Source organism: Camellia sinensis, chromosome 14 (assembly GCF_055761805.1).
Source record: "Camellia sinensis isolate YWXY chromosome 14, ASM5576180v1, whole genome shotgun sequence".
NCBI classification, from domain to species: domain Eukaryota; kingdom Viridiplantae; phylum Streptophyta; class Magnoliopsida; order Ericales; family Theaceae; genus Camellia; species Camellia sinensis.
In genome coordinates this window covers 62,686,498-62,713,191 of record NC_138974.1, presented here as the reverse complement: position 1 = coordinate 62,713,191, position 26,694 = coordinate 62,686,498, and the positions used below count along the sequence as shown (strand labels likewise).

The 26,694-nt window shown below is 35.0% G+C and overlaps 2 protein-coding genes and 1 long non-coding RNA gene across 5 annotated transcripts; 1 reads left to right on the top strand and 2 right to left on the bottom strand.

The window, feature by feature from the left end:
- Nucleotides 1-1,300: 1,300 nt before the first annotated feature.
- Nucleotides 1,301-4,170, bottom strand: LOC114272125 (putative serine/threonine-protein kinase-like protein CCR3). The gene has a single exon (XM_028213795.2). The coding sequence runs from the start codon at nt 3,804-3,806 to the stop codon at nt 1,425-1,427; it is 2,382 nt and encodes a 793-aa protein (XP_028069596.2). The 5' UTR covers nt 3,807-4,170; the 3' UTR covers nt 1,301-1,424.
- A 5,655-nt stretch (nt 4,171-9,825) lies between these two features.
- On the bottom strand, nt 9,826-24,793 carry LOC114272112 (Ribosomal protein S18). 3 transcript variants are annotated; one of them, XR_014351487.1, is made up of 8 exons: nt 24,565-24,765; nt 23,110-23,217; nt 14,903-15,267; nt 12,973-13,068; nt 12,605-12,664; nt 12,277-12,522; nt 10,442-10,514; nt 9,826-10,344 (listed from the first exon to the last, which is right to left on the bottom strand). XR_014351487.1 is itself a non-coding variant. In XM_028213784.2 (7 exons), the coding sequence occupies exons 2-6, from the start codon at nt 23,210-23,212 to the stop codon at nt 12,319-12,321; spliced, it is 828 nt and encodes a 275-aa protein (XP_028069585.1). In that variant the 5' UTR covers nt 23,213-23,217; nt 24,565-24,765; the 3' UTR covers nt 9,826-10,344; nt 12,277-12,318. The 3 variants fall into 3 exon arrangements, 2 of the variants coding, with proteins under 2 accessions (XP_028069585.1, XP_028069584.1); XM_028213784.2 differs by lacking the exon at nt 10,442-10,514; XM_028213783.2 differs by lacking the exons at nt 9,826-10,344; nt 10,442-10,514 and having other exon boundaries at nt 12,122-12,522; nt 24,565-24,793.
- LOC145808017 (uncharacterized) lies at nt 21,429-22,120 on the top strand. The gene is made up of 2 exons (XR_014351488.1): nt 21,429-21,566; nt 22,012-22,120. It is a non-coding gene; the product is annotated as an uncharacterized LOC145808017 (long non-coding RNA).
- Nucleotides 24,794-26,694: the final 1,901 nt, after the last annotated feature.

The window sequence follows — 26,694 nt, the reverse complement described above, 5'->3', positions numbered from 1 at the left end:
TGAATTTGAAAATAAATTTATAGAGGGAAAAGAAAAAGTAAAACAGTGGCTAATTTGTTTTTACTTTTCCTTTGCTTTATTTCTTGTCTGTAAATTTCTACTCAAATTATTGATCTAAAGACAATCTTAAACTTTTTGCTACACTTTCCTTTTTTCCCTGAAAAAATGATGTTGCTTTTGAAAAAATGTTTCTAAAAAACATTATACAAGAAACTTATGATGCATATTTTTTCTTTTTTCTTTTCAGTATATCAGAAGCTGTGGCTTGCATGCTTGTTCACCTTTAAACATACTAATGGTTTGTTGCTTGCATACAATAAAAATCAACCACTGTTCATCATGCTGCTTGGGATGATCTTTAGCTGACTCGATCATTATCAATGCACATGCTATCCTTCATCAATGTTTTTTTATTTTATTTTATATTTTTTAAAATATGAAAAAAAAAAGCAAACAACACATCAACAAAAGAAAAACAAGACCTTAAAGAGTCAAACACACAACCATACAACAAAACAAGAAAATAAATAAATCAATAATCCGTTAAAAAAATCAGTTACGATTCAGAAAAAAACTACTAATCTTCTCATAAATGTAGTTTGAAAAGTTAGATCTGTATCACAACCTGTAGTCAATATCGTCTCCGTTGCCGCTGTCCAACTCCGCCACCGCCACCACCACCGCCACCGCCACTACCATACTTTGGACACCACCAGAAGTTGGAGTTGAAGAGAAAGAACACTTACAATGAAATGAGAGAAGGCTTAAGAAAAGAAAAAACCAGTGTGGGTGTCAAAAATTCAAAAATCTATATCGAAAACCCATCAATGTTGAAACATCTTTGACAAATTTACAAATATATATATATATATATTATTCCCTCTAAAAATATCATTAACACCTCAAATTTGTATGGGTTTTACTATATTATTATTAATTTTTTTGTGCAACAAGTAAAATGTTAACGGCTTAGTAAGTTAAGTTAGCAGAATCCAACATTAAGTGGTTTTTTTATAAACTCAAAACCCAAATCTTTCACTAAGAACCTAAAGACACAACAATTTGATCTACGTGTGAAAAATAATTTATAAATATAATTTGAATATAAAAACCTCTAGTAGAATAAGACAATGTTCTTTAAACTATAAATTAAAATAATGCGTATTATAAAAAATCATAAAACCACATAATTCCGTATGTAAATTCTATGCTAAAATTCTATTTGTATCTCATTACTCAATTTGTATGCATTGGAAAGAGAGCGAGAAAATCAGGAAAAAAAAAATGAATAAATTAACTCTTTTTAGTAATAGAAAGAACGAGGCAATTCCCTTCATTTCAATCAAAATAAGCTTGTATTAGAACAAATCATAACCATGAAGAAGAAAAAAAATGAGAGAATTCCCAGCATTGGGGGTGAAATTTCATTGTGAATTATCAATGTAGCAAGTGGGACTAGAAATGCCACCCTCACAAAGAGCCAAAGCTCTCTCCAAATTAACCACAATGTCAGTTATGGAGGGTCTTTCCCAACCCTGCAATTTAACACAATGCTTAGCAATGTAAGCCACCAGCTCCACCGCCTCGGCCTCCCTCACATCTGGTGGCGCCACCCTTTTATCCAACACACTATCTAGCTCCCCTGCTGCTATCAGCGGCACTGCATACTCCACCACCCCCATAGGACACAATCCCTCCTTAAACACTGCTCTCTTCCCTGTCAAAAGCTCCAACAAGACCACTCCTAAGCCGTAAACATCACTCTTAACTGTCAAAATGTTCAGTACATAGTACTCAGGATCAATATACCCAACTGTCCCAACTGCCTTGCTTGACATGGACTCTTGATCAGGCTCTGGACCCATTAATGATAATCCGAAATCAGACACTTTGGCTGTCCAATTCACATCCAGGAGGATGTTTGAGGACTTGATGTCTCTGTGAATTATCGGTGGCACTGCATAGTTGTGGAGATAATCGATTCCTCTGGCAGCGTCTAACGCAATTTTGATCCTCATTCTCCAAGAATTCAAGACACTGCAGCGATTTTCAATATTGTTTGTGTTGTGGAGATTATCATGTAGCGATCCATTGCTCATGTGCTCATAAACCAAGAGCCTCTCATTGGTTTCTTGGCAAAATCCCACAAGCTCCACCAAGTGTTTGTGGTGAAGCCGTGATAACAATGCTAGCTCTGAATCAAATGCAGTCTCTTTTTCTCTCAATTTCTTCATTCTCGCACCAATCTCACCTCTTTTGATGGCTACTTTGCGACCGTCAGCAAGTTCGCCTCTGTAAACTGTTCCAAAGCTTCCTCTACCTATCTTGTTTTCGGGAGAGAAGTTGTTGGTGGCGACACCGAGCTCTGTTAGGGAAAATTTCTCCACCCTGTCGGCTTGCTTCGATGAAGTACTAGTCCCGCTCCTTTGCCGCCTCAACGTTCGCGAGTTTTGGCACTTCAAAGAGGCTAATCTCACATTAGAACCACCATTAGCAGCCATTGAAGTACCCACATTAGCCCTCCCAATTGTGGGTTGCACAGAACAATGAATTTTGTTTTGGAACAAACCACAAACACCACTCTTCCACAAGCAATAAACAACACTGCAAATCCCTATAAAACCCCCGATGAATCCAACAACCCCAAACGCCAAGAAAAGCCTTTTTTTGGCTCCCGGTGGCGGAGAGAGTGGCGGTAGAACTCGCAACGGTGACAGTGGCGGTTTCGGTGGTTGCAGCGGCCGTGGCAGAATTATTGCTGGAATTGGGAGTTCAGCATTACAGGATTTGCATATGATTCCAGAACCAGCACAGAGACTATCTGAATTTGGGTACACACCACAAATGCTACATGAAGAAGATTGAACACACGGACCCGGAATTGCCATTGGCAAGGGAAGCAAGCTAAGCCCATTAGACCACCCAGGCCCCCAACAAATCACCGATAAATTCTTCGTCGTCAATCCACATATAAAATCCAAACCAGCCTCTATGGCCTCGAAAGATTCATATTTCAATTCATCTCTCACAAATTCCGATCTTCTTGACCCTCCTCCCCAACACAGAACCAACCCATTTTTGCTCTGAATTGCGCAACTATGATTTGAACCCATTGCAATACCTTCAAATTCGAATGGTAAATGAGAAGGAACATCTAGCTGTCCACTTGAATTGCTTCCTTTACAGATCAAAATCCCAGTCTGTGTCAATCCACAAGCATGAGACACCCCTGCAACTATGCTCCACATGGTAAGATTACCAAACTCCCTCTGAATCTCATCTCCAATTTCACTCTCTCCCCAACAAACAACTCTACTGTTATTCTTCAATATCCCACAAGAAAACCCACCACCGGAAGTGATTGTACGGAACTTCCATGCTACCTCCGGTGAAGGAAACCTCCAGCACAGAGCTTCACCATTGTTGGCCTGAATTGCGCAGACATGAGAGTTTCCGACAGTTAAATCGGTTAAGCGGTTACTATAACTGTAATAAATCCGCTTAGGTAGGAGATTTTGGGGGTCCCAACAGAGGAAGCTGAAGCCACCGGAGATTAGGCCGCAGAGGAGATCGGCGCCGGCGGAGATGGAGCGGAAGGAGATGTTGGGGGAGATGGGAAGGGTGTGGGAGTTTTTGTAGCATTGAATTGTTTGGGTGGGTTGGCCGGCGACGATGACGCAGACGGTGGAGGAAGTGACGGCTAGGGTGGAGGAGGTGGAGCGGAGTGGGGGAGGAGAGGTGGCGGCGATGATGGTGAGGAAGGTGATGATTGTGGCGGCGGAGGAGAGTGGCGGAGGAGGAGTCATGTGAGAGTTTGGGATTGGAAGGTGACGAAAGGGGTTGTTGTTTTGCTGTCCTTCAATGCAAGGAGAGAGAGAGAGAGAGAGAAAAGAGACTCGGAGGTGTACGGAATGGTGCGCGCCAGTGGGAATATACGATAATGCATTTATTGAATTTGAACTCGTTGGAAACGTTTAAATTTGTACACGTCGGCCGATTATTCAGAAAAAAGTTAATTATTTGATAAATGCCGATCAACATGTCAATTAACAAGAATAACGTTGACTAGTCGTTCAATTATCCGACTTACATAATTTAATCGAATTTAAATTTAATGTATCAATCCTTTTTCATAATAATAAACGTCTATCTCCATGCGTTTGAGACTTGTGTATATATATTTGTATGTATACAATGGATACAAAAATAATAAATAGTGTTCGATTAAAAAAATAATAAATAGTGTTTATATATATATATATATTAATATGATTCATAATAAATTATAATTATAGTAATGACAAAAAAAAAATTAAAGTAAGCAAGGAAGTCTTAATAAATACACAGAAAATGCGAAAATGAGATTTGATCGCAAGTGGAGAGATTTTAATAAAACTGATTTCTAGTGAAATGCGGGAGCTCACCAATTATAATATTCTTATATATATGAAAATATTATTAAAAAAATTACAAATCAGTGATATCTTTTTAACATATTTGCAAAGTTATTAAAAAAATCATAACTTTAATTATTATATCTCATTTGGCAAGTGATTTTTTTAGCTAAAAAGTAAAAAAGTTACTAAAAAAATAAAAAAGTCAACAACCTATATAAAAAAGTTAAAGATTTTCTTTTATTTCTACTTTTTGCATATATTTTCGTAAAAAATTAAAAAATCACCCCAAACATACTAGTTTTTTTAATATCATATTTTAGTCAAAAAGTTACTAAAAAAGTATATTCCCAAACGAGGCCTTAAAAGTTACTATTAATGGATTGAGTCGAGTGGAAAATCAATATTCATACAGTCAATCCTATTTGATGGAATTTAAAGCTAGGTTTGATTTGCTAAAATTTACTACTAATTTAAATCTTTTTAAAGTACTATTAAAAAAATAAATTAATTAATTGCATATGATCAAAAAATTGAAATTATGTAATAATATGTTTTGAAATGAGCAAGGTTAGAGATATAAAAAAATTTATCAAAATTTTTATTAAATATTTACATTGATATATATATATATGTGTGTGTGTGTGTGTGTGTGTGTGAGATATAAATTTTAATAAAAATTTTAAAATCTCTAATATTTTTGTTTTGAATTATGAGCTGGCTACTTTTTGGAATAAAACTATGATTCAACAATACATATTCATAACTAGGAGTGTAAAAATAGTTTGCGATCTGTGAGCTGCTCGAAATCCGTTCGTGGTTCATGGGCGGCCCGAGATGAGCCGAGCCTGGTTAGGCCGGGCCCAAGCCCAATCTAGGACCCTGGGTTTGAGCTTGGGCCTGCGACATCATTTTGAAACTCGACCCACTCAAAACTGGCCCTCTTGAGACCTAGTGTCATTTTTTATGAAAAATAAAATAAAAAATAATATAAAAAAATGTTCAAGCCCTACTCAAGCCCGAGCCTAGGCCCAGCTTGAGGTTCGAATACCCCCTAAGCCTGGGCCTAATTTTATGGCTCGGAGGTCGGGCCGAGCTGGCCCGAATTTTGACAGGAACCAGCAAAACCCAACATAGGCCGGCCTAGACCAAATTTAAACCCCTGTTCACAGCCAACGCTTTCTGAGTAAAAATTCTTCATTGTACCAAATCATTGCCGCTTGCAATTTGATGTCTTCCAAAGGTCAAACATCCTCTGTTAACTATAGGCCTTCTACTATCCTCTCTTAAAAGGATGTAAAAATGGCTCATAATTTGGGATGAGCCCGAGACCCTGGACTATCATTTTGAAGCTTGACTTGTCACCCGCTCAAGACTCACTCAAAACTCTGCCCGCCAGAGGCCTAATGTCATTTTCAGTGGAAAAGAATAAAATTTTGGTGAAAAAAATTAAAAAAAAAATTAAAAATATTCATGCCCAAGACTTGAATACCCCATGAGCCTGGGCCTAGGTCTAATTTTCTGACCCGTGAGATAGCTTGAATTTTAACGGGAGCCTGCGCAGCCTGACATAGGCCAGCCCAAACCCAGACCCAAGTGGGCTGAACCGGACTATATTTACCCCTTTAATGTTTCTTTCATTTTCTCTTTTCACAATTTTACCTTCATTATTATTTTAATTTTTCAGATGCAATCTCTCCTTTCATCTTGTTCTTGTAAGGAGCATTTTCAATCCTTGACTTATACCCAAATCAAAAGAGATTCAAATATTTACTCAAAAAAATTTAGGGGTTAGTTTGGAAAGAGCCTTTTTAACCTGTTTTTTTTAATTTTTTTGACTAATTTAACCTAATTAAATTAGTTCCGTTTGAAGAAAAAAAAAATTGACTTCTTTATTTTTTTGTGAGAGAAAAAATAAAGTAATTATGATTTAGATGTGATATTTTGTCTTATTGACTTATTTAGTTATTTTATTTTTTGTACTTTTTTAATCCCAAATAACTTCCCAAACGGGGACAAACTATTTTGTAGGTTTCAAATCTACCGTTGTCATTGGTGGATTTTATACTCAATGTTATGCTCAAATATGAGTTTGTCCATTAGAGTTATTCATATCAGATAAAAACTTTACTCGAATTTTACTTAAATTTGAGTAAAATATTTAAGGGTCATTTTAGAATACACACCCTTACAACCAAAGACCTTTTTTTAGCATAACAAAAATAGTAATCATAATAGGTCATCACTAACACTCTAATGAGTTATAATCAAATCATAACTAATACCACAATAAATTATAACTAAATATTACAAATGTCATAATTAATACGTATAGTATACACCCCATTTTGGGGTGTGTATTATAGAATTTCTCAAAATTTAAAGGATAGATATTTTAGTTCCACATGGCAAAGAAAATATATTAAGGGCACATGTAACAGACTGTCTACATCTAAGAATGTGTGACCTCATTTTGCAAATTTCAACTTTGACATATACTTTTTTTTATTATTGGAATGATTACATATCAATAGATGCTAATTCACTAGTATTTGAGGAATGGAGACTGAAATTCATGTTGTTCATAAATTCAAATCTCAATCATCAATTAATATAAAGGCTCTGTTTTGCAGTGACTCTGTACAAGAAGACAACTACTATATACATTGGCCCGCGCATGGGATCTAACCATGCCTAATCAACCACTGCCAGCCATGGTTTACTTCCTGCTCAGCAACATCTAAAAACAAAATTTTTAAATTTTTAAAATTTTTAAAATAAAATAATCATTCAGCTATGCTGTCCTTCATATTCTCCAAAACATTTTGTTCTTTGTTTTTCCGAAGTTAAACTTTGGTGATGGGTCAAATGTTCATTGTTGTTTGGAATTTTTTTTTGGATCCAAGCAATTTTTCATTATCTAAATTCACCAAGATCCCACTCAGAGCAATGTTGATTTCTTGACACCATTGATTAGTAATTACGCAAGTTAGAGGTGATTGAGATATATATTTTTGCTATGTATACATACACTTTTCTTGGGTTGAAAAATAAAAATGAAAAAACGAAGAGAGAGAGAGAGTGTGTGTTTGAAAGAGAAACAACATCAGGGCCAAAAAAAAAGTCTAGAGAGAGCTAGTGAGTGTGTTTGAACGAGAAACAGACATTAGGGCCAAAAAAAAGTCTATAGTTAAGAGAGGAGGTTTTGCCATTTGAAAGATATTAGATTGCAAAAAAATATTAGGGATCTCAAGTGTTTTATCAAATGTCTCATATGGGTGTGAAACTCACACCATGTGAGTCTCATATGGATCACACACCCCTATGAGATATTTGGTAAAACATTTAGGCCTTGTTTAGAGTAATGGAGTGTGAATGTAAGGAGAGTTGGACATTTTTCCTACAACACTTGAGAACAATACTGAGTGATACATTGCCCACTAGGCCTTGGACCATCATATCTGATGGACAAAAGGGTCTTGACACAATTGTGAGTGAAATCCTACCTGAGGCTAGCCATAGAAGATGTTGTATGCATTTGTTTAACAACTTCCGAGGTAAATTTCTTGGAATGATCTTGAGGAAGAACTTTTGAAAGGCAACAAGGGCTTGAAATCAAAGGGCATATGATGAGGCTATGCAAGCCATTCAAGATATCTCAAAGGAAGCATATGCATGGCGGCAAAAAGTTTCTGTTGAAGCGAGGTTTAGGCATGCATTTGATGGTAGGATAAGAAATGATCATATCACAAATAGCATAACAGAATCATTTAATAATTGGTTGGGGATTTCTAGAAGTAAACCAATTTTGACAATTTTAGAGACCATAAGATATAAGTTAATGGGTAAGTTTCAAATGAAGTATCAAAAAGCATTGCAATGACAGTCCGATGTAACTTTGAACATTAAGAAGAAGCTTGATAAGACCTTGTATGAGTCCAGAAAGTGCAAAGTAGAGTATGCAGGAGAGAAGGAGTATGATATTAAGGACAATGAGGGACTTAGACACATTGCACATGTAGATAGGATAAGTTGTTCTTGTAGAGAGTGGGAGATTTCTGGGATTCCATGCACACATGCTATGGCTGCTACCTCACACAGTAGAATGATTGTGGAAAACTTTGTGCATCCCTATTACTCAAAGCAAAAATATTTGATGGCCAATGATGGGATTATACATTCAATATTAGACCACACTATGTGAACACTGATAGATGAGGAACCTTTGCAGCCACCACCTCTGAAAAGATTGGTAGGAAGACCAAAGAATTCCAAGAAAAGGGTTGTTCATGAGCCTCCTGTAGGCACAAGTCAGGCCAAGAGGTCTTTCACTTTGAAATGCAATTGGTGCAAGGAATTTGGGCACAATAAGAGGACATGTCAGAGAGGTCCAGTCAGGGGTGACAAAGGAGGCAACATTTCATCTGGCGGAGGCATGGGTTCTTCATTTGACAAAGGAGGTAGATCTGTTGGCAAAGGAGGCAGCACTTCATCTAGTAGATGAGGCACTTCATCTAGGAGAGGTAGGGCCAAGGAAGCAGTTCATCTGTAAGCATCTTTTGTTTTCTTTGCCTTTGCCTTTGTATTTTTTTTTTTTATACTATTGTTAATATGGTACTAACTAATTTTGGTTTGCAACTCAAGATATTCCAAGTGGGAGAGGTAGAGGAGACACTTCATCTAGGAGAGGCAAAGGCAGAGGCAGAGGAAGCACTTCATCTGTAACCATCTTTTGTTTTCTTTGCCTTTTAACTTTTTTTTTTTTTTTTCTATTGTTATTATGGCACTAACTAATTTTGATTTGTAACTTATTTCTGTTTGTAATTCAGGATATTCCAAGTGGGAGAGGCAGAGGCAGAGGATCATCTGGAAGAAATATTTCACCTGAGAATGTTTGGTTAGTGCTCTACATTGTTTGATTTGCAAGTTATGTACTCTAAATTGTTTTTTTTTTTTTTTGTTTTTTTTGGTTGGTTGGTTGTTTGTTGCAGATTAATGATGCACTTAGTGATGATTTTTGGGTACAAATGTGTGACAATGAACAGGTACAGAATATATAGATAGTGCATAGTGCATAGTGTATAGTGCTTATAGGATGATGCACCCACTTTTGTTTTTCGATTGTGGGCATCTTGATCGCATGTGTGACAATGAACAGGTACAGAATATATAAATAGTGCATAGTGCTTATAGGATGATACACCCGCTTTTGTTTTTTTGTTGTGGCCATCTTGATCATACTTTTGTAACTATGATATAGTGATAGATGAGGTGCATAGTGGTAAATTGTGACATAGTGATTGCTTATTTTTTTGGGGATGTAATAGCAACACTCTTATAGGATGTAAATTTCAAGTAACTATGAATCATCAAATGTAACTATAAAACAAAGATATTTGAACTTGTTTATATATGTCTGAAGAACTCATAATTGGAACACAATTTTGGATTTGCCATGCTTTTATTCCAAGGGAAAAGTAGTACAAGCTTGTTGTCTTACACTTACATATTTCATTACACAAAAACTAGCGCAATATTAGGATATCCTTGCATTACATATTCATAGAACAAGCTTTACATATGATAAATAGGTTACTTCATAATGGCAACAGATAGGGCAAACAAACTTATCACTAAACTTATGATTATCAATAGCTTCATATATCCTTGGTTGTCTTCAACTACTTGCACTCTTGTATGCACATTCTTGAAATTGCCTTCAGGTATTGGCCTTTGAACAGTATCAATAGTTTCATCAGTTGAGTTAACAGGTTTGCACCAATCCCAGAATTTGCATTTTCTTTTTGTATGAGCCTAGTACAACTTTCCTTTGTTTTTGTTTCTTTCAGATTGTGTCACCTCGATAGCTGTCTTTTCACCACACGGACATGTTTTGCTTCTATATTTCAGTATGTTGCTTCCATTGTTTGATGATGCCATATCACTGAACCTATGCATGCATACAAAAAAAGAATTTTTTTTTTTATATGGTTCATCCATAAATAACATACATAGAACTAGGAGAGAGAAAGAGAGAGAGAGCTCACATGAAATCTTTATCCATGTCAAGCAATGTTGGAGAGAGAGAGAGAGACTTTGAAAGGAAACTTAACAAGTGCTCTAGGAATTGGAGGGAAATAGTTAGCAAAGGGGTGTATTGTTTTATAAAGGATGACAAGGGTTGTGTGGCCATTTGCATATTTATGGAGGTTGATGCCACTGATTTTGTTACTTTATTAACGTCAAGTTAACAGCATGGGAGAATCTGTATATTATTTTTAAAAGCAGGGGAGGGCAGTGTTATTTTTTAAACTATAGGGGAGGTCCTTGTAATTAAGATAAACCCTCAGGGGAGGTCAGTGTACTTTACCCATCCACAAAAAGACAAAATATGCCAAAATAATTAATAAGACAAAATGTCATATCAAACCCATAATCATTTTACTTTTTCTCTCACAAATATCATATTTAACTAAAAAAATCCAACCAACTTCCCAAATACAAAATTTTTAGCATACTAAAATGGCCAACTTCTCAAACAAGGCCTAAGCATATCTAGCATTACTCTAAATTGCAACATATAAGCATAATGGGCCATCCAACAAGTGACAAGTCAAGCATGGTGTGAACTATCTGAAACGTGGCAAACCATACTTGTCACTTATTAGATAGCCCACCATGCCTTCATGTTGCAATTAAGCGCCTTCCAAATAACAAAACCTCTTTGTTAACGACAAATCTCTTTAATCGTTCTCCCTTGACTATAGCAAAGACACGTCCCCTAATCCTAATTCATGTGGCAATGCAGCAAAAGACATTCACACCAGTAATTAATGTGAGTTTATTTTAATTTCTTTTATGGCATTACAGCATGAAATAATTTTCACTCTCATCCGAATTTTTAGTTTCTTGTTAATGAAAGTAAGTACTACTTTGATATCACGGGAAAGTGCCTAATTTGAAATGACTTTTTAAGTAACTTCTTCTAGGACATTTCTAAAATACTCCATTGAAGAAACACAAGATACTCCATGATACTAAACCATTTAGGCATACCAGTTAAATTCATATAACACAAATTCTATTCATTAAAATTGAATCCCATACGATATTATCACATGGAATCGAACTTAGAATTCTGGAATTCACCAACTTGTTTCTTTTGTGTGTGTTTTGGTGGGGATAACATGTCGAGTTTGTGTTGGAATATTGTGAAAAAATGAAGGAAAAGTTATATCTCTCTTTATATCTTCTTTTTTCCTTCACAAATCACAGCTTAAAAAGGTGACCTCTTGAAATCGTCAGCATGTTAGCTTTTAAGACTTTGTGTAGTACATTTTGAAATTTTTTACAACAAACACAGCTCAAGCATATCAATATTTTCCTCCTTTTCTTCACAAAGCACACAATTAAAAAACAGATACTCATAATTTCTTCAAGTTCTATTTAATTTTGTAAATGACATCAAAGTCAAAACACAAGTTGTCAAAAGCCAATAATGCCCAAGTTCAAATTGTTTTGCAGAGAGTATACTTAGAAAAACATTGTACGCGATTAGTATTAGGTGTACAAGCATTAAAAAAACAAGTACATGTTTTAATCGTAGAGGACAAACATGGTGACAAAGATGACAATCATGATTCTATTGGTCAAGCAATAAAGCTAGAGGGTGAGAGAGATGAGATTGATGCATTGGTGTCTGATAGGGATATTTAACAACTCTAATCTGATGAGTATCCAAATTGGATAGTGCAAAAACCTTTTAAATTTGAATCATAGTTTGTCCTAATATATGTAGCCTTATCCCAGTATTGGTTGGAATGATTATTATAGCAGTGAATCCTACATAGCACTTTTACAAAATTGTGGCAACAGAACTTACTTTAAAGATGAATGAGAAACCAAAACACAAACGAATAAGTATCTAGCTGCCAAGAGGGTCCCGACTGTCATCAACAAAACTGCGGGTATCATAAGTGTCGTATTCATAATCCTCATCAAGATCCTCCATTGTCTTGCCAAAAATAAATTGTTTCGTTCCCATTGTGGTGAAGGGCATTAGGCCAAAAGCTCGGGCTGTCTTGATCTCCCTAGCAACCTTCCTCTGTGCTTTGGCACTGATTTTAGTCTAGACAACAAACAACAAAATAATTTTCACCAGGCAATATGGGTTCAACTGAAAACCATTTGAATTTGGCAGTTTGGTTTACCTTGTTCCTCTTTATGATAATTCCAGCTTCTGTGATGAAATTGGCCAAGAATCTGACATTCTGTGAAGAGTATTTTCAGGAGTTAGAAAGTTGGAAGAATGGAGAAATAAAATATTTGATCCCTGAAGCACAACTTATCGCAAAGAATAGCCCGAACAATCAAAGGCCTTGCTCAACATAGCGGTAAACACTACACACAAATTTTCCTAGTAATAGGAAGCATGTTCCCTCATGTTCAGGCCAATTACATATTGGCATCAGTGATTCTAGGTCTATCGTTCCGTTTTCAAACAACATAATTGTGGTGATACTCGCCAAAAACCTGGTATACCACAGTTCAATGATATGCTAGACCCAAATATGCTCACCCTGAAATCAGCTTTCTTCAATACTTCCTCTGATGTCACTTCGAACTCGTTCCTTCTAAAAGGTTTGCGAACACCAGGTTTTTTTAGATCAAGATCCTGCACATAGGCACGCAAGGCATACATGAGAAGAAAACAAAAATACTGCAAATAGGAATGTAATTGGTTCGGTACGGTCCGTATTTAGGCAAAAAATTTCACCAAACCAATAATGTCAATTTTATTATTTTGAACACCAATACAGACTGCTTCTCCCATCAAACTACACCAAACTAAACCGATACAGTTCAGTTCGGTTCTGTTCAGTGCGGTGCGGTTTAATCGGTCTAGGACTTTTCAAACTTAAGCCATTTTTAAATATAATCACTAATTTATATAAAAACATTTAAGTAGTTATTTGTCCACCATTTCAAACATATTCAATCTATCCATTTAATAAATATTTTTCAATTCCTAAATTAACAAAAATAAAAACAAAAAAAAAAAAGTTAAAAAATACTAAAGTTTCAAAAATAATGAGTTAGAGTTAAAATTATATATAATAAGAGTTTATAAACTTAGGTTATATAGATGATAAGGTTAATTAATTAAGATTAATAATTTATTATACTTTTAATATCATTATATTATTAGATTATATATATATTATAAATACAATATATATTGAAGCGATCGGTTTTAGTTTAATTCGGTGCACAAAGTGCTTGAACCGATACCGAACTAAAAATCAAAAAAAATAAAATTCAAGAACCGTACATACCGATTCTTGATAAAAAAAAAAACAGACCAAATATACCCGATTTGGTTGGGTTCAATCAATTTGGTCGGTTTTTTTAGTTTTTTTTTTACATCTCTAACTGCAAACCAAAGGAGAAGAGTAAAGAACAAAGCATAGCACAAAATTAGATATGGAAGAGATGTGACACAAAGTCAAAAGGTTCATAAATTTCATTTCTGAAGCAAAAATTCACACCCAAATTATTTAAAAAGAAAAGAAAACAACTTCTCCTCTACACAAGTTCTACTTGTTGCATCAGATGAGACTTGAGATCAAAGGGTGGGAAGTGCATCAACCCCTTTTATTTAAAGGTACTTCACGCAAATGGAAACCAGAATCCAACCAAAAACTGTCAGGATGACAGAATTAACTGAACCATGGACGTGAGATTCAGTTCCATTCTTGGGTTAATCAAACTGCACAGAGCCACAGACCTAGTAAGGTGGGGCCAATTGTCAAATTTATTTTTGGACAGCCTCAGGCCAGGCCCATTAGAAGATGTCATAGATGAAACCCGAGAGTATCAATACTAGCCAAACTAGAGTGATAACTTGTCTAGAAACAAATGTAATAAATGGCTATATGAGTTTTTCCAATACTATAGATAAACTGATGAAGTAAACCATCAACGATAAGCAAGTTCAGTAACTTCCTACCTGTCTGTGCCATCATATTATACATGAAACATGGGGAGAACATAAAACAAAAGCATGTAAGGCCATCTCCAATCTTTATCAAATTCAAATTTGATGGAAAATGAAGCTAAAAATGAACTCCCAATCCATTCATCAAACTTGTATCCAATCAAAGGAAAACCAAATCCTTCATCAAATTTTCAACTGTCGTACTGTTACTCAAATCTGTTATTTTTTTATTTTTTATTTTATATATATATATATTTATTTTTAAACTAAACAAAGCAAGGGTTGGAGATGGATTTCTTTCATAAAAAAATGTTTAAAATAGGTTTTTGGGATAAAGTTGAGAATTTTTTAAAAATATTTGATGGGGAAAAAAATATTGAGGACTGGAGTGCTCAAAAAAGAGCAAGGATGGGAGATAGCCTCTCAGGTATCAAATTTACATATATGTTAAAACATGAATGATAACAAAAACAGATCAACAAACAGATGCCTTAGCAACTCTATTTCATACCTTAGTGTCATAGGTCGTCCCAGGCCTAAAAGTCACATCTGGTCTGAAAGCATAGTCATCTTTTGCTATTTCCTCAGGATCATATTCAAAATATGTGGCTGCTTTCTTCAATTTCCCATCCATCCCATCCGACAAGGTATTGAAACTCTCATCTAGACCATCTAAAAACTCAGATCTCTTCCCAAAATTAAATTTAGAACCCAAACCAGATCTGTCATGAGCCTTCTCAATTCTATCAAGTTTTTGATAAAATGAGTTAGACTTTGAACCACTCCCAGGAATATCACCAAATATTCGACGCTCAAAGTCATCAGAAGACTCAAATGAGTTCATACTTTGCCTGTCATTTTGCCCCTCATCATCAACTGTTTAGAAACAGAGGAATCAGATATAGAATAGAGAATTCCCTTTAAAGCTTGTAAAAAGTACATTCCTATAGGCGCATAACCAATTATGACCAGAGGTTACAGGGTACCATCTCTATTACATAACTGTATTTGACGCAAATCTAAAAATTAAAACATGAACTGATGGACATACAGGTAACATGTAAATATGATATTATGGCATAATTAGGGCAAATGCATCTGTACAATCATCAATTTCTGAACCTTGTTACCTGGGGTTGATTACTAACATAGTTTGAGCTAGATGCTTAGAGGCTCAGATAAACATGTATCAAATTTGAACTAATTGGACAGACCTATATAGTAGGGGTATTCTCCTCCCATCCCATGTGTTTAGGAAGGATAGGATGCATGGCTTCTGTTGCCTAGATGCTACTTTGATGCATAATTATTATACTTTTTTTTATTTAGTTAGTTCAAGTATTAGTATAAAAATAATTTTGTAGACATTCAAAATCAATTATTTTTATAGTCATTGAAAAGCTCCTTTTATAGTGATTTAAAAATATGAAATATATTGAATCATACTTAAAAACTAATAAAAAATTGATCAAAATCTATTTTAAACCCTAACAAATGTGATTTTGGAAGAAAAAAAAATGCGTATCAGTAAGTTTTTTCAAATTGTGCAAAAAATAAAAAAATTCACAATTTTGATTACCACAATCGTTACGCTACGGCCTTTACACCCAACAACCGCAACCGCAACCGCAACCGTGCCGCCACAACCGTTTCGGTGACCGCAACCACTTTTCGAAACCTTGATTGCTACTATTTGGATTTGTATTACTAGAAAACGCTAATATCCTAGTGAATTACGTATTGATACACACATTATGAAACATGGTATACTTTTGTTTCAAAACAGTAAATTTAGTTATCCGAAGCAGTGTTGTGAAAAGCGCGCCTAGACGCAAGGTGAGGCAAGGCGCACAGTTCGTGCCTGAACATGTCCCAGGCAAGGCGCTTTGAGGTAGGCACGAGCCTTAGCTGCGACTTGAACCAGGTGAGAGAGGCGCAAGGCGCACACCTAGGCGCACTTGATTGTTTAACAACTAGATCTGATCTAACGGCTGCGGGGGTGTGTTCGAATGGCTCTTAACCACAAAGGATTACAACTCATGCTCAATAGAACCCAAATACGACTCAAATGAACCCTAATCTGTGTCGTCTCTTCCTCTCTCGCCTCACCTTGGACTTCGACTTCGACTGGGCTGCTCGACTTTGACGTCGACTTCACAGGTATGCTTCGACTTCTTCTTTTTCTTATTCTTTTTCTTCTTCTTCTTCTCCTCCTCCTCTTCTGGTTTTCTGGTCTACTCGACTTCGACTTCTTCAGTTCAGTTCAGTTTTTTTTTTTTTTTGGGCTTCGACTTCGACTCTGACTCTCTCTTTCTCTCCGTCTTCTTCTTCTTCTTCTTTGGGCTTCGACTTCAACTGCTCTGTTTTGCCCTCTTTTTTCTTTTTTCTTTTCTTTTTTTTTTTCGATTATGCCTTTTGAGTCTCAGTTAGAAAAAGAAAAAAAAATACAAATACAAAATAAGATTCTGATTAATTAATACAATATGCTGCTATTGGTCTTTTTTTTTTTTCCCTTTATAATACAAAATAAGATTTTGATTAATTAATACAAAATAAGATTAAGATTCTGATTCTGATTCTGATTAATTAACTAAAAAAAATACACGGAAAAAAAATTAAAAAAAATTAATTATTCACAAATAATTAATTAATACAATGTGCTATTGATCCCTTTTTTTCCTTTATCTGTTAGGAAAAAAAAAAAAGATTCTAATTCTGATTAATTAACTAAAAAAATACACTGAAAAAAAATTACAAATAATTAATTATTCACAAATAATTAATTAATACAATGTGCTATTGGTCTTTTTTTTTCCTTTATCTGTTAGGGAAAAAAAATTACTAATAATTAATTCATCACACATTACATTACATTGAAATTATTTTCCATTTATTAAATTTGTTGCGTAGAAAATGACATTGGAAAGTAATAGAAAAGATCCGACGTGGCAATATGCCCATTTGGTAGAGGAGAATAATTTAAATAAGTTCGAGTGTAATTTTTGTGGCAAAGTACCAAATGGAGGTGTTTATCGGGTGAAACAACACCTCGCTGGAGGTTACAGGAATGTCACTGCTTGCCCGAAGTGTCCAACTCATGTAAGAAAAGAGATTAGAGAGTTCATGTCAAAAAAGAAGACACAAAAAGAAGAAATGAACATGTTGCCTGATTTCGATGGCATGGACATAGGAGATGAAGATGAAGATGATGTTGTTGAGGTCAATGTCAATCAACGTCGTAAGTTGACAAGTAGCAGCCAAGGTTCATCCAAATCCAAATCAAAAATGCCAAAGAGAAAAGGGCCTATGGATGTTTACTTCACACCCAATCCTGAATCAGTGGTGAAAAATCGAAAAGACCAAGCAAAAGGGAAGCAAACCAAAATTGATGCAAATGACCCTTACAAAAAAGAAATGAGAGCTCGGGCAGTGCAAAGATTTGCAAGGTTGATGTATGATGCTGGTATCCCTTTTAATACAGTAAATTATGAGAGTTTTGGACCCAATGATTGAAGCCATTGGGCAATATGGTCCTGGTATGAAGCCACCAACTTACCATGAAATGTGCGTTACCCACCTCAAAAAAGAAGTGAAACATACTGAAGATTTGATGAAGAATCATAAAGAGGATTGTGCAAAATACGAGTGTTCCATAATGGCTGATGGCTGGACTAATAAGAGAGGAAAGACATTGATTAACTTTTTAGTTAATTGTCCAAGAGGAACCATGTTTGTTGAGTCGGTTGATGCTTCTAGCTATTCAAAAGATGGGAAAAAGCTATTTGAATTACTAGACAAGCTTGTGGAGAAAGTTGGAAAAGAGAATGTGGTGTAAGTTATCACTAATAGTGCTGCAGCTAATGTGCTGGCAGATAAGAATATTTCTTCATTCCTTACGTCAAAATTGTTTACTCATAGTTTGTTTTGTATTTAAAATTTAAAAACTTGAAAATAATAATTCTTCGTTATTGTTACATTATAGGGAGGTTTTTGGAAGCCAAGCATGAATACTTGTATTGGACACCATGTGCTGCTCATTGCTTGGACTTGATGTTAGAAGACATTTTCAAGATACCTAGACTGACAAAAGACATTTGAAAGGGGTATTGCAGTACATGGCTACATTTACAACCAACCTACGTTGCTAAACATGATGAGGTGCTATACAAATCTGACGAATTTGATCAAGCCTGCAAAAACTAGATTTGCAACCGCCTTTCTGACTTTGTCTGGGATGCATCAACAAAAAAACAATTTGAGAAAGATGGTCACCTCCGAAGACTGGACCTCAAGCAAATGTGCAAAGGAGCCACAAGGTAAAAAAATGGCACAAACTTTGTTGATGCCTTCATTTTGGAATACGGTTGTGTATGCCCTTAAGGTCTCGGGTCCTCTCGTCAAAGTGCTTAGATTGGTTGATACCGAGAAGAAACCTCTTATGGGATACATTTATGAGGCAATTGATAGGGCAAAAGAATGCATTGCAAGTTCATTTGATCATAAAGAAGAGAAGTATAATGAAATCTTCAAAATCATCGACAACAGATGGGATGTCCAATTGCATCGGCCTTTACATGCAGCTGCTCACTTTCTTAACCCAGAATTCTTTTATCCAAAAGCATTAGAGGTGCAAAAAGATCATGAAGTGATGAATGGATTTTATGAATGCATGCAAAGGTTGGTCCCGGATGTCACTGTTCAAGATTTGATCACTAATGAGATAAATATTTATATTAAGGCTGAAAGTCTTTTTGGCAAGACTGTTGTGATTAGGCAAAGAAATACAAGGGTACCAGGTAATATATTATAGACTCATAGAGTTTATTTTTAGTAATACTTTTCGTAAAACTCAAATACTTGGTAACAATTATTTCTAACTAGTGATTATCGCAGCTAATTGGTGGGCATCATATGGTTCTAAAACTTCAAACTTGCAAATTTTTGCCATAAAAGTCCTTAGCCTAACATGCAGTTCATCGGGTTGTGAACGAAATTGAAGTGTATTTGAAAATGTGATTATTTAACATTCTAACTAATTTTTTGTTTAATTTAAATACTTTTTATTCTCATTATATATAATTTAATATCTTTTTAATACTTGTAGCTTCATAGCAAGAAAAGAAATAGATTGGAACGTCTCAATGATCTAATGTTTGTCAAATATAATAGAACATTGAGATTTAGGTATGACATGCGCAACACTATTAATCCCATATCTTTGCAAAATATTGATGAAAGCAATGAGTGGCTGCTTGGGAGGATGGATGGAGAATCAAATGAAGATAATGAGCCTGTATTTGATGATGATGATGGCTTGACATGGGCCACTATTACTAGAGCTTCTGGAGTAGAAGAAAGTAGTCATGTAAGTAGAGCAACAAGTTCACGCTCAAAGGCACAACCGAGGATATCTAAATCATCAAGATTAACTCCACTTCAATTAATAAATGAAGAGGAAGCGGGCTCAGATGACACAGAGGAGGAAGATGTTGAGGGATATAAATCAACTGATGGAGAAGAAGATGATAGTTTGCTTGCCATTGATGTTGAGGATGATGATTGACTGACCGACCTAAGTTCTAACTTTTTTCTTTTGATATTGATGTTTTGAAGTGTTAAGACATATATTAGTATTTGTTGGATATTTATGTTTTGGATGTTAGTGTTTATGTTTTTGTTTTTATTTTTATTTTTATTTTTATTTTTATTTTTATTTTTATTTTATTAAATGTGGATTATTTTATCTTTGAAAATTGGAATATTATGCAATATGCACTTTCATGGCTTTGAGAATTATTTTATATTTTGTCTTGAATCTTGATTACTTTTTATTTTTTAAAAAATTGTCTTAGTACTATGAATGATTAGTCTGTTAATTTTTTTATTTTTACTAAGACTGTGCACCTTACTTCAATAAAGCCCGCACCTCGCCTTGCGCCTAGGCCCAGAGAGACCTTCAGTGCCTTAGTGCGCCTTGAGCCTTTGAAAACACTGATCCGAAGTGATTCTAAAAGTTTTTTCCTAATATATTTCGTTAAATGTTATCTTAGGAAAAAAAAAATCAAATATAATCTAAGATGACTTAAGTTTTGATAACACAAAAATTTCAAAAATGAAAAATATATATGTATATAAAATTTCTTGGATGCCTAATATTTAAAAAAAAATTACTCTACAAGTACCTTAATTTCTTAAGTGTTAATATATACAAGTCTACCCCATTATATCACATTTTAGAGTATGTAGTATACCACGTTCATGTTCATGTTCATGTTCACGTTCACGTTCACGTTCACGTTCACGTTCCACGTACTGAAACAATTCACTTTCAAGGTAACATAGGTTTGGATCTATTCTAACACAAAACTGTACTTAGGCCCATTATTTTAGTTTAAAAATGTAATTTATTCAGTCTTTACGTATGTCAACCTGGGTTTCTTAACATTTTCTTTGCTCTGGTGGTGTCATTAACTTGCACTACTTCACTCCCAGCAAGTTTCCTTTTGATTGTTCTTCATTGCACAGCCCTAGGATGTATGAGTTCATAGTTAAAAAATTTCATGAACACAAAAATTCCTGTTGTGCTTGTGAGTACAATTATTAAATAAAATGATTATAAAAATAAAAATTGTGCCATAAACAAAAATTATTTTTGAGCTACTGATTTTATTTATTTTTTTAAAAAACATTTTTTAGGCAACACATTAGGGTAACAAAATAAAAAAATATTTACAATTAAATATTAAATGAAATAATTATAAAAATGAATACAACCACTATTTATATATATTTTTATTTTACATGCTAATGTAATGAAATAAAAAAAAAATTAAAATTATAAAGAAAAAAAAAATATTCATACCAGGTTTTTTTCTTTGGACAGGAGGCCCCATCTGAGAAAAGAGGAGGGAGGTCTGGGTCTCCGGCTTGTAAAGCTCATGAATCAAGCACTTTTAGGTCATATATGTCTGAGGATCCGCATAGCCCTCGATTTATGTGTTATTTATCCATTCCCACTTTTTTTATACCAATGTTGGTGACTGGAGATAACTCTCTTCAATTATTCTTGGGATGGGAGGGAGTAGGTCTTGCTTCATATTTGTTAATTCATTTCTGGTTTACACGACTTCAGGCAGATAAAGCAGCTATAAAAGCTATGCCTGTCAATCGAGTAGGTGATTTTGGATTAGCTCCTGGGATTTCGGGTTGTTAGATCACTTGAGTATTTGATCTTTTTTTTGTAAAGTTTTACTCTTTTTTTTTTTTTTTTTTTTTTTGAAAAGGTAGCTCTTCAGAATATTATAAAAGTGTGTAACGAGCCGTTACGGTACTACTACAACCATTACACATGCGAATTTCTGTCACACCGCAAAAACGGGTGTAACGGATAGCACCTACATGAGCTTTTCTTTGGACAGGAGGTCCCATCCGAGAAAGGAGAAGGGAGGTCTGGGTCTCCGGCTTGTAAAGCTCATGAATCAAGCACTTTTAGGTCATATATGTCTGAGGATCCGCATAGCCCTCGATTTATGTGTTATTTATCCATTCCTACTTTTTTTATGCCAATGTTGGTGACTGGAGATAACTCTCTTCAATTATTCTTGGGATGGGAGGGAGTAGGTCTTGCTTCATATTTGTTAATTCATATCTGGTTTACACGACTTCAGGCAGATAAAGCAGCTATAAAAGCTATGCCTGTCAATCGAGTAGGTGATTTTGGATTAGCTCCTGGGATTTCGGGTTGTTAGATCACTTGAGTATTTGATCTTTTTTTTGTAAAGTTTTGCTCTGTTTTTTTTTTTTCTTTTTTGAAAAGGAAGCTCTTCAGAATATTATAAAAGTGTGTAACGGGCCGTTATGGTACCACTACAACCATTACACATGCGAATTTCTGTCACACCGCAAAAACGGGTGTAACGGATAGCACCTACCACCGGGACCATAGCGTAACGACCGCAACCGTTATGTAACACCCCTTTTTAAAAGCTTGGTAGCAATAATCAGTGCTAGGTAAAATCTAAGCTTCATGTGATAACAAAGTTGCATTATTGCAAGAAAAAATACGTATCATTATATATCTTTGACTGTAGACCACACATGATTAGAAATAATCAAATAACTCTGCAGACGTAACAGCCCAATCTACAACCCTATATGCTTATGATGATGAAAGCAAACAAATGAAATAGGAAAGAGTATCAGTAAATTCAATTTTTAACTATCTTTGGATATTGGACAAAGAACCTTAACACTTTCAGTTCAAGAATATGTCTACGGACAAAGAAATGTGTAGGGTCAAAAAAACAAATAACTTCCGAAAAAATTGACCATAAACAAAAAAAGATGTTCAAAATTAATGTAGAGCTTAAAAGAACATAATATCAAGGGAAAAGAATAGACAGCATGAGATCATAATAACAATGCAGTGCCAGCTTTTACACAACACACGCATGTGCACACACCCCATAGACACTCATTAAGAAGCTACAACACAAAACAAAAGCAATAATCAATCTGCACGAATGCAGTGAGTCGGCATCATTTAATTGTTAGGAAAACTAGAATTCCGTGCACAAATGATTTTAAATCAGCAGATGCGCACAGTCAGGTAAATTTCCCAGATTATTCCACTCATTACAATCTCCATGACAAACTGATTAGACAACTGCTTAATCACAGCCTAATGCCATTAAAGAGAATAAACATAGAAAAAGGTACCTTGAGCTGTATTTGCAGAAAAGGTCCTGATGATCTGAAGATGCTGAGATTGATAGGACAAGCCAACATTAACAGACCGCAAAACACCTCGAATAAGTTTCATTTCTCCTAAAAATAAAATAACCAAGTCAATACGCAAACTTAATTCTCAAAACACATCCAATCACAAGAACATTCAGAAAGGAAAGATACATGGGTAGAAAGCAGGGTAAAATTTTATCCAGAAATGGTACTTCTGAATACAATTCCAAATACTTTTCTCATGAGTTAAGATTTACTCGTTGCTGAAGAACATGATGTATTGCAAAACTAAATGGCAAGAATTTGTGATTTGTTGATTCGTTGAGAATTTTTAAGATATAAAAAGGGGGAACTCTCCAACCATCAAGGCATCTTTTCAATTTTATGGGATACTTATTTTTCTAGTGGAATCAATAGAGCACCCAGATATAAGATAAATGCATGAACTGTACCATTATAAACCCAAACCCTAAGTAATCAAAGGCAAATCAATCATAATTCATACACAAGTAACACAACTCTAAACCTAACAAACTAGGATATCTATAAAACCATAATTATATGGTTTAACACCCCATTTGTTGCAAGCTAAAATATTATATGTGAAAATTATTTTTATGTGAAATATTTTGTGTTAAAAAAAAAATGGATCAAATTGTTTCCATGTTTGATTGCTAACTTAGGGGGGAAAATACATGGAAAGATTGCTAACAAGATGACTATGCTAATTGTTAATTGTCTACTGACAGTAAGGACAATACTTTAATTTTAAAACACAAAATTCACACGACCATCTCATCAACTGCTTATGAGTATATAGTCCATCAGACTCAAACCAAGGATCCATAAATGAAACCTACAATACCTAATTTTTGGGTCAATATCCCCTAGATTAACCACTTCAAAGAATATAAGAAGAAATTGAAGCTTTGATAGTTCATGCAATTTATCGAACAGTTAACGGGCGAGATAGTGAAATCATATGTTCAAGTTGATAACAGAAAGGGAAGTAGCTACATAGATTAAAAACCAACAATGGCTACATAGACAAAGTGATTAGTCTTCTTCAATTTCACCAACCTTCCCCCAAAAAACACAAAACACCATGACCAATGTTTTGAGACACTAACCGAAATCGAAATTCCCACAAAAACACAATTTAAAGCAACATACATTTTAATAATGTTTTAACCTTCATCAGACGTTTATCAAGACTGAACATGGAATCATTAAACTTTAAACAATGTATTAAACTTCACAGTTCATAAGAACATTTTACAGATTGGCAAAATCATCAGGGTTTCAAGCATCAAATGCTGGATCCATTTCTTCTCAAAATGCTAATCTCAACGTGGTAATGAATGGATTTCCCAAAAAAAATTTAATCCCAAATTCAAAATAGATTATGAGAGAAATTGGATTTGAGGAGAGTACCTGGAATGGGACTAGAACAGTGGAGAGCGCGGCGTCGCAGGGTTCGAACGTCTGAATCTGAGAGAGGCTAACCGAACCCTAGGCCAAATCTGGGAGGGTATTTGAACCGACCGGTATGTTGAACCGAGCCCGGTTTATCAATTTAACCGTGGTTTTGAACGATCCGCAGGTTGAGGTTGCCGGTCCAATCTGATTTCAAAACGTTGAAGATATTAGCCAAGTTTTACTTATGATAAATTTTTAGAATTTTTTTATTTAGATGTGATAATTGTAAAAAAAATAAATAAAATAATTATGATTTAAATATAATATTTTATTTTATTTTTACTTTTTAATTTATTTTATTTTTTGTGAGCTAAATTAGGTCAACTCTCTGCCTAAATACATCGTCATATTACTTAGTCTAAAATGATAAATAACCCATTTTCACGATGTAGAGTAATAATACATAAAAAAATAGGGACAATTGTAAAAAAAATTATATAAATTCAAAGTAATTGTAAAAAGATGGAAGTATAAAATTTAATTGCACAATTTAATGCAAATTGTTTATACTTCCACATTGTAATTATTTTCTGTTGAGACTTTTTTTTTTTTTGCAATTCTCCCTAAAAAATATGAGGAAAATTACAAAAAATAAAATAGAAAATAAAATCTGAAGTTTTAGTTGACTAACAAATTAGTGAATTTCAAGTTTTTAATTATATTAAATTAAAGGATAAATTACTGTACGGGGAGCAGATATTCCGGCGTGCCCGTATTCCTTTCTTCCGAGCTCCGTCGATGTCCGATCACCTGCGAGTCAATAAGGATGAGCTACCCGGCGGTGTGTGGCCGGAAAAACCCTCCGACGGTCAAGTTAGCACACACCTCAGAGGGAATAGAGAGAAGGGAGAGAGTGTTTGAGTGTAAGGATTTTCTTACAGAGTGTTCATCTATCAGTATGGGGGGCGCAGACAGGCTTATATACCTTCTGTGCCCCATATCCACTCCCTGTCATCTCCTGACACGTGGCTCTGCTATCCCATCTGTCAGCTTAAACCATGCCGTTCATCACCTGCTCTCAACTGCCTGCCAGCATAGCTGGAGCTCGGCAGCCGAGCTGCCCTACCTCGGTCATACCATGCTTCATAACTTAAGCGCCCGACCGGATAACCGAATGAAGGACCGGGCTAGGCGGCATCTCGGCAAAGCTTAGCCCGGGATCCTCCTTTGGTCGGTCTTCTCGCCGGTCAGTCAACTACCTCGGCTGACCGCGCCTTTCCGAGCGCCGGCCTCTCGGTCTGTCTGATCTCGACAATCCTCAGACCGAGCATCCTGGTCTGACCGGTCACTTCCTGGCCGAGCACCTTCTGCACGGTTCGGGGCAGCACATAGTCCAAACGCTGCCCGGCCCAAGTTCTGGTAGCCCATCTCCGGGTGAACAGTCGATCATCTCGGCCCTCTGCTCTGCTGGGCCCCCAACCTGTTCGGTTTATACCTCGGCCCAACGCCGGAGCATAAATCACCCTCTCAATTACAAATACAACCCTTAAGGTTTACTTAAAATATAAATTGCCTCCTATAATTTGAAAAATTATAAATATTCCCTAATCACAATTTTTTTATTTAAAAAAATTAATTTAAAAAATAAAATTCCTAACTACTCTCATTTATAATAATAAAATTATTGAATTATTAGTTAAAATAAATTTCTGACATTATTAAAAATTATTAATTGACTTAATGATTTATTAATAAAATAGATCATCTGTTCTGAAATTAAAAATTTTGAGAGGTGAGATGTAATTTCTAAAATTATAGGAATAATTATTATTTTAAATAAATCTCAAAAGATATATTTATAATTTATCCTAAATTAAATCTTAATTTTTAGAAATGTTACCAATTTCAAATATTGTCCGTTTCAAGGCTTTTTAATAGACATATTTTTTAGGGAATTGGTTGTCAGTGGTGTGTACCAAAAAAAATAAAATCTTTTTATTGATAAATCTCATTTGGTAGTGTTCTAACTTAACGAGTCTACCAAGAAAAATTATAACCTATTTAGTCCTATATTTATACTTTTATACCATGAGATTCTTTTTTCTTGATTTATATTGTTTGTTGAACTATTATACCCTTATGTCT